The sequence below is a fragment of the Elephantulus edwardii genome, unplaced genomic scaffold, assembly GCF_000299155.1.
Source record: "Elephantulus edwardii isolate Elephantulus edwardi_28Jun2011 unplaced genomic scaffold, EleEdw1.0 scaffold00326, whole genome shotgun sequence".
In the NCBI taxonomy this organism is placed as follows: Eukaryota; Metazoa; Chordata; class Mammalia; order Macroscelidea; family Macroscelididae; genus Elephantulus; species Elephantulus edwardii.
The window spans coordinates 727,593-736,615 of record NW_006400076.1 but is presented as its reverse complement, the minus strand read 5'-3'; the positions used below and the strand labels follow the sequence as shown (position 1 = coordinate 736,615).

Below are 9,023 nucleotides of genomic sequence, written 5' to 3'. Positions count from 1 at the left end.
CTGGGGCCTGTCAGTCCTGTCAGCCACAAGGACCTGTGGGCCGCTCATGGCCGTGGGCAGCACATTTCTTTACCACTAAGCCACAGACCTCCCATCCACAGTCAGAGGAGGGGTTAATAGTAGGTGTCTCCAGACTGCATATGTATGTGTCTTTGTTCTTGGTGCTGCACCATTTTTGCTATCTGCTAATCTTCCTTGATGTTGATTTACATCTTCCAGGACAATTTATGGCCCAGGATATCTATGAATCTCTGTCCATCACATCTGCATCCTCATAACAAGAAGAGAGAAAGCAAGGAAATTTTAAAAACCCCACACAAAAATACTTTTTCACCTGGCTGCACCAATAAGGAGCAATCCCAGAAGTCTAGTACAACATGTTGCTATATATATATATATTATTTTTTTTGGGGGCAAAATTTAGTCATGAGCACACCTTGTTGCAGAAAGGTTGAAAAATAGGGTTTTTCCGTTTGACAGGTTGCCTATGATTCTGTAACTTTGACAAATAGACAAGTAGAGACTAGCAGTCTTTGCCAAAAGTTTTATTTCACACTTACTCACTGACAGAACCAATTCAGTCTGACCCTTTAATGGATTCTTGGAGGCTATAAATCACATAGGAGGAGATAGCCCATCTTTTGTCCATGGAGCGACTGGTGAATTAGAACTGCCAGAGAGGTGCCACGTCTTGGGGAGCAATTCATCTCCACTCATCAGTTGTGATGGGGAATTTGGAGTGCTACATGTAATCTTACACTGGAAATTGAAGAAGTGGATCTTCAGTGAACATTTGTTTAAATGCAAGATGATATAAGAGGTTGTGTGGGCTATGAAAACTAAGGGAATACGGGGCTACAGAGAGAGGGCTATGTGGCCAGTGGCTCCCTCTCAGCTGGGGGCCTTCCTGTTCTGTCTGCTTGATACTAGATGTAGGAATCCTCAGTACTAGGATGTCAGTAGGTCCCTGCCCGCCAATTCTTATGCCATGTGATTAACCATTTTTCTTAGATTCCAATTAGATGCATTTAAATGCAGAATTGTGATTTGTTGATTTTGCTGGCAGTTTCATATATGAAGTCAACACATTACAGAAGTACTATAACTATTTCTAGCAGTTATTTCAATGTATTAATGAATAATTATGTATCATTATTACATTTCATACATCATTAAAATAATAACAATTAGTTCCCTCAAAGGTTTATTTTACTTTTCATAGAACAAGGGCTTCAAGCAGGGACACTCTGAAGCAGTGACTGAATTAAATATCTAAGTATAATGCCTTGTGAATTCTGTGAAGAGGAATGTAGCATCAGGATTGGGGAAAGACTCATCAACAACCTGTATTATGCGAGATGACATACCTTTGGTTGCTGAAAGTGGGGAGGACTTGAAATATTTACTACAGAGGATCAAGGACTACATCCTTCAATATGAATTGCATCTCAGCACCAAGAAGAGAAAGATCTTCACCCCTGGACCAACAGGCAACATCGTGATCAATGGAGGAAAGGTTGAATTGTCAATAATTTCAACTTACTTGGATCCACAATCAACATCCTTGGTACCAGCAGTCAGGAAATCAGGAGACATATTGCTTGGCAAGTCCACTGTCAGGGATCTCTCCAAATTACTGAAGAGCAAGTCAGTTTGAAGACTAAAGTGTACCTATTTGAGGCCTTGGTCTTTTCAATCATTTGCTGTGCGTTTGTGCTGGACAATGAATAAGGATGACAGAAGAAGAATCCATGCATTTGAGTTGTGCTGGAGAAGAACACTGAATATCCCATGTATTGTCAAAAAATCAAACAGATATGCTTTAGGAAAAGTCCAGCCAGAGTGCTTCTTGGAAGCAAGGACATTGAAATATCATCTCATGGATTTTTGGCATGTTGCAAGGAGAGGCTGTTCTGGAAAAGGAATATCCTGCTTTGAAATGTGGGGAGGGTCAGTGAAAGAGAGAAGATCCTCATTGAGATGGATTGACACAGTGACTGCAGCAGTGTGTGTCATACCTGATGAGGACGGCACAGGACAGGACAGGGTTCAGATCTTGTACCTGACTCAGAGGCACCTAATAACAACAACATAATGTCTTGGGCCCACTGCTACCAGGACATGAGCTTTTTACTTTGTTTCCACTTGGAACAGCAAATTTGACTAAATATGTACACTCCAGTCAAGGTGCCTGGAGAACTAAGGAATTCAGTTAGTGGTTGTAGAGCAGAATTTTTATCTATAAGGAGATTAAACAAGCCTAATCAGCTTAATGTACTGACTAATAGTGATTAAGATCAGTACAGACAAGATCTTTAATAAACTTTTTCCTAGTACTAAAACCTTAAAAGATAGCAGTTGTGTTAACCCAAAGGGACATTATTTAAATCCACCAGCTGTTTCAAAGGAGAAAGAAAAGCAGTCACCTCTATTGCAATTTACGGCCTCTGAGAACTCACTTGGGGTTGGGGGAGGTCAGCTATGAGTCAGTTCAACTAAACAATACATAACAGCAACATCAAATCATCCTCAAATATGTGACAAGATCCTTAAATTCATTAGTATCAGAAAGGTGCCTGTCAGAACACTAGTGAATTTTTTATCAGATTGGCAAAACTTTAAAAAAAAAATGATAGCATTCTCTTTTTAAAAATTGGTAATATTCAGTATTTCCAAGGATGTGTTGTAGTGAGGATGGGTCAGGTACTCTTATGTAAAAAACAGGATGCATTTAGAGGGCATTTTGTTGTTGCTATTGTTAATGTCGGTCTGGAATATAGCTGACCTTCCTGTGGGTTTTCAAAGGCATTAAATCTCTCAAGAGACAACTGCCCATCTTTATCACTTGGAGTAGCTAGTGGATTCAAACCTCGTGCCTTAGCATTGGCAGTGTAGCTCCTAACCACTGGGTCACCAGAGCTCCTTTTTATCAATGACACAAGGGTCTCTGAGTGTGCAGTTCATGACAAATTGTGGGTAACATTGAAAGAATAAGAATTCCAGAACACTTAACTGTTCATGTAGAACCTGTACATAGTTTAAAGGGCAGTTGTTAGAACAAAGTGGTGCTCTAAAATTGGGAAAGATGTGCATCATGTTTGTTTCCTTTTACCTACGTTACACTTGAACAAAATTGAAATTACTGGGCCCATAAAAACCATTATGATAAAAAATGAAGGATTGAAGTTGTCTAAGATTTCATTCAATGCCCATGAATAACAGTCAAGAAATCAAATTATCTAAAGGTGATACTACATTAAGCAACTCTACAAGAAAAGATTTCTTTAAATGTAATAAACCAAATGTCTTTCTTTTTCTTTTATTATTGTTCTTACTAATTTTAATGAAAATTTACAGAGACTTTGGATTTCCATTCATTCATTGTTAAATATGTCATTTTTATGACAAAGGTGTGTTTGGGGGTCCGCAAAAGAGAGGAAGACCCTCAATGTGAGTATTGACACAGTGACTGCAGCAGTGGATTCAAGTATATCAGAGACGATGAGGAGAAACTGCAGCCAGGGTGCTCTTAGAGTCAGGAATTGGGTTTCTTAATCTCACATGCTTTGGAGATGTTAAGATGTACAAATCTTTGGAAAAGGAAGGATATCATGCTTGGAACAGTAGAGGTCCAGCAATGGAGAGGAAAATAGATTAGCAATCACTCTCTTACTGTCTTTGAGCAGGAATCAACTCATAACTGATCCTCTAGCAGATTTTCACACAAATGGAGCAGCTTGGATTTAACTTCCTGTGTTTGTGTTGATAGTGGAACTCCCCATCTATTAGATCACCAGAAGTCCCCTGATTGACACAGTAACTACAGCAGTGCATCTTGGTACAGTGAAGATTGTGAGAATGTCATGGGATTTTGGGGCAGTTGTATATAATAAGGTCACTGGATGTGTCAGCATGGACTGGACAAGAGCCAGTATGTTAGTTCCATGGTTTACCTTTTCAACAACAGCCAAAATGTTCTCCATGATAGCTGTGGCATTTTGTATTCCCTTCAGTAGTGGATGAGAGTTCCTATTTCTCCACATCCTGGCCAGCACCTCTTTGTTTTTCATTATTTTCATGATTGTTATTCTTATGGGGATGAAGTGGTATCTCACTATAATTTTTATTTGTGTTTTCCTATCGGAGCAACCTTCTTGGAGAGAGTGAAACAAGGTTGCTCCTTGGAGGCAAGGATTCTGAAGCTCTGGCCGATGTTGACATACTTTGGGCATGTTGCCAGGAGGGACCAGTCCTTGGAGAAGGACATTATGTGTGGAATGGTGGAGGGTTGTACAGGAGAAGACGACCCTGGATGAAATGGATTCACACAGTGACTGTGGCAATGGGGTTGAGTGGGTTAGAGATAATGAGGCTGGCTCAGGATAGGACAAGATTCAGAGCCATTGTTCATAGGGTCATTTGAGTTATAGTCAACTCAGCAGCACATAACAATAACAACATTGGAGCAACAATTAAACACTCAGCTGTTAACTGAGAGGCTGGTCCTGTAGAAAAAAGACTTGACAGTGCTTCTGTGGTCAAAGTTACCCATATGAGTCAGTCTAGTGCTGCAGCTGCACTCACTGTGAATAGGAATCTTCAAAGCAATGGCTAGTGACATGGAGTGTCTCCTTGTGCCTGTTGGTCATTTGAATCATCTCTGTGGTGAACTGTTCATGGCCTTTAAATGGATTTGTTTTAATATATTTCAGATACTGAATTCTTACCAGAAAAACAGTTCCCAAATATTCTTTCCCAATCTGTACATTGTCTCTTCATGTTGTTGATTAAAATCTGATGATTTTTTTAATAAGGTAAAGTTGTCTATTTTGTGTTTAGTTACGTTTGTGTTTTTTCATTGTCATATGCCTGCCTTTTCTTCTAAGAATTTTTATTTTAGTTTTCACATTTAGATCCTTAATCTGTTTTTTAATTTTGTGTATGATATCCTATCTCATACTTCTAAATGCTGAACTCTAAGTTTTCCAGCACCATTTATTAAAAAAAAATTTTCTCTCCCTTCTCCTTCTCTCACTAAGTGGTCTTGGCACCTTTGTCAAATCTGCCTTGTTTATGTTTTGTTTTTCAGATCACAAAGAGCCCTCTCTATCCCAAGACCAACCAAAGATGGTTTATAACTTAGTCTCTGACTTCAAAAAGGCAGTGGGCGAAGACTGTCTTGGTCAGTAAACCTATGTTCTCATATACAGTTGATTATATAATTTTTAATTATTTAAACCTTTCATTTAAAAAAACAAGTTTTAATTTAGTGATGTTTCTTTTTACAGGAACACTCAAAGAGCCCATACAAAGTTACCTACATTACCTACAAATAAATGAAATACTATTAATCAGTGATCAAGAATTTCTACCATGCCATATAATGGATAAGCATTGGAAGTTCTATGCAGAATGTGAAGAACTCATGTTCTAAAGCCTTGCTTTCTTAGTAATTTCTTATATATTTGTTCATATTAGTAACATGTCTTCTTTTGCCTTGTATGGTCTAGTGTGTCTGTTTTAACACACGTCATGAGTTGTTACTTAAGATATATATTCACTATTACAAGGGAAAAGAGACAGTTCTGCAAACTATTGCCATTGAAATAAAAACCATTTTACCTAGACCAAATCAACTTTTTGTCTTTTTATTAACTTCCTTATGCTGGGTTCTCTGGAAAAGCAAAGCCAGTGAAGCTTATATGTATAGAGAGATTTATGTCAAAGAAATGGCTCATTTCTTCCATGGGTCAGATGTCAGGTGGAAGCATCTTGTGATTCAAGATTTGGCAGGCTGGCAATTTTAGATCAATAGGCGATATAGTAGGCCTCTGAATTAAGTCCAAAGAACTGAAGTTTGGATAATAACAAGCCAGATATAGGATCTAGATTGAGCAAAAAAATCAGCTTTGCCAGAATGTATAGATATGTAACTATAGATATTTTGGAACCAGCTGTTAAGAAGTCAGAATACGAATTGCATTAGGGAAATCTGCTGTCAGTACCTCTCCAAAGAACTAAAGAGCAGTGATAGTCTAGAGACTAACGTGCACCTGATTCAGGCCATAGTCTTAGCAGTAACTTGTTATGCATCAGAAAGCTGGACAGTGACTAAGGATAACAGAAGAAGAATCAATGCTTTTGAGTTGTGGTGCTGGAGAAGAGTCTTGAAAATACTGTGAACCACAAAGAGAACAAACAAAAATCTGTCTTGGAGAGGGTGAAACCAAGCTGTTCTTTGGAGGAAAAGATCTTTAAATGCCATCTCACATACTTTGGGCGCGTGGCCAAGAGGGACCAGATCCTGGAGAAGGACATTGTGCCTGGGAGGGTGTAGAAACAGCACAGGAGAGGAAGACCCCGATGAGAAGAATTGATTGACACAGTAACTGGGGTTATGGGTGTGGGTATGTCAGAGACGGTGAGACTGGCTCAGGATAGAGCAGGGTTCAGACTATCGTACATAGGGTCGTTATGACTCACAGACGACTCAATGGCGCATAACAACATATATGTTAAAGGCCACACACTTGAGGAAACTTTCTATCCACTGATTTTGCAAAACAGAATTCATCATGGAATACAGATGACCAAGAATGGCTACATCGTAACTGCCAAACTTGATAGTGGCTCAGCCAAGGTGACACATAACCTTAACATTCAACCTTAACTGTCGTACTTTACATAAAATGCACCTTTCAATCAGCATGTTCACTTTGTAGAAATAACAACCATTTCTTACTAGAAGTGATAACTCAAGAGTGACACATGGTAACATTTGGTCCTGAGGAGGCCCATATGAGGTGAGTCTGCTTAACACAAGAATTTATTTCAATATGTACCAAAAGAATGGATTGTGTGTTGATTTGAAAGCTGATTATATGGATATTTTTTAATCTAATAATTGCTACATTGTCATAAAGAAGAATTTTTTTTAAAAGTTGTATTCAAGAGTTTCACAAATTTTCCCACAGATTTCACTGAATTCGTGATGGTCAAATTATTTATCTGTCATCTCAGGCTTGCAAATTAGCCTCTTTTTCCTTTTTTTTTTTAATTGTGGCTGACCTGATTCTGTTCCCTGCTCCTGTGGGTTGAAAAGCCAAAATTGCAGTAAAAATTAGATAGCAAATGCTAGAATTTTAGAAAGCTTCAGGGCATAGTATATGTTTTTTGTAATTATTGTTTCAGATGTATACGATTTTAAGTTACTTTATAACAGGTGGTAAACTGGTTAATAATTACCTCAAGGATAAATTATGGGGCTGGGGATCAAAAGTGAAAGAAAAACTTGACTTCCTTTTGTATTTGGCAAATTTTTAAATGGGTAGTTTGTACATGTCTGTTTATTCAGATAGATAATTTTTAATATCTGAAAATTTGAGAATGTTTGCCTATTAAGTAACTTTCCTTTTCTTTGTTTGCTAAGGCAATGGAAAGGTTAAAAATAGAATGACCCTACATCTTGTAATATGTGTTGACTGGAAAGAATTTTACACTTCCATTGTCATTTTCATAGAAACTCTGTTTTCTCTAATTCTTAAATAAGCTTAATGTTGTTATTGTTGTTAGAAGCCACTGAGTCAACTCTGACTCAGAGCGACCCTGGGAGCAACAGATCTGAACCTTGCCCTATAAGCTAGATGAATTAGTGTATTTGACTTTATTATTTAATAAAGTGCTTGGGGTGCGGGGACATACCTTGGGATCTGTGTATTAACATGGGGAATTATATGCATAAGTAAGTGAAAATATGATGCTTTATGCAAAAAGCCCTATTTTGTTAAATAAAGAATTAAAGAACACTTCTTTTTTAATATATGCCTAATACGTCTTATGCACTGCTATGAAGTTAATTCCAAGTCATGGCAAACCTCCATTGAGTTTCTAATGTTTTAAATCTGAAAAGATTTAAAGCCTTAGCAAGAAGCTGCACTGCAATCCCAAAGGCACACCATTTTAATCCACTAGATGGTCCAATGGAGAAGGATGGGCAGTCTCCTCCCGTGCCAGTCAGATCCAACTCAATGGCACACAACAAGGAAAAAAAGAAACAAGAACTTAAAGCCTTGTCTTTCTCTTGTAAAGTAGTAAATGTATTTGAAATGTCAAATTTGCAGTTAGCAGCCCAACACAACACATATGTGCCACCAGAACCCCTTTGCATAATATGTTGTGTACCATCAAGTTGGAACCGACCAATAGCTGACCCTCCGTCGAGTTCTCAGAGGCAGTAAATTGCACAGAGGAGACTGTCCATCCTTCACCCATGGAGCAGATGGTGGATTTGAACCATGTAGTCATAGAAATAATATCATATATGTGTTTACCTTTATACTTTTTACTATGGAGCTATATATCTGTCAGTATGTGTGTGGGATGGAGTTTGTCAGTTAAAGGTATGGAATGTTATAAATAAAATTTCACAATGCTTGTCCATAAGGACATTGAATTAACATGATAGAACCTTATTTTACAGTTTACTTTCAACTTTCAAGAAAAAGCAAGATAGACACTTATTTTCTTTCAAAATTAAAGATTTTTAAATTTTTTTAAAATTACTTTTTGTGTGTACTGTCAAATCAGATCTGACTGGTACAGGAGGAGATTGTCCCTCCTTCCGCGGCAGAGCATCTGGTGGATTTGAACCATGCACCTCTGGGATTGCAGTGCAGCTTCTTGCCACTAACCACCAGAGCTCACCTAAAATTAAAGATTTTTTAAAAAATAATTGAAGATTTCCTCACTTTACATTGTGTTTTAGTGAAAGCTTACAGAAAGGATGGACTTGAATTCATTCATTGATACACATTTTTTCCTTTCCCCTCCCCCAATTCCCTTTGTAATACATATCTTGTATGAAATTGTTAAGTGTCATACATAGAATGGCCAGTCATCCATTCCTTTCAGACAGTCCTTCTCTTCACCTATTCACATGTTGTGTCCATTACCTGCCTTTTCTTTACCCACCCTCCCTCGCCCCTGTGCCCGTCCTAATTTTTTAACTGTGGTCTTATGCAATA

General features: G+C 38.0%; 1 protein-coding gene across 1 annotated transcript in view; it reads left to right on the top strand.

Moving 5' to 3' along the window:
• ANKRD31 (ankyrin repeat domain 31) overlaps positions 1–5,434 on the top strand; it is a 246,018-nt gene extending 240,584 nt beyond the window's left edge. Inside the window, 2 exon segments of the mRNA XM_006901438.1 lie at positions 5,090–5,182; positions 5,289–5,434. Of these exon segments, the coding sequence (XP_006901500.1) occupies positions 5,090–5,182; positions 5,289–5,434 (239 nt within the window).
• Positions 5,435–9,023: the final 3,589 nt, after the last annotated feature.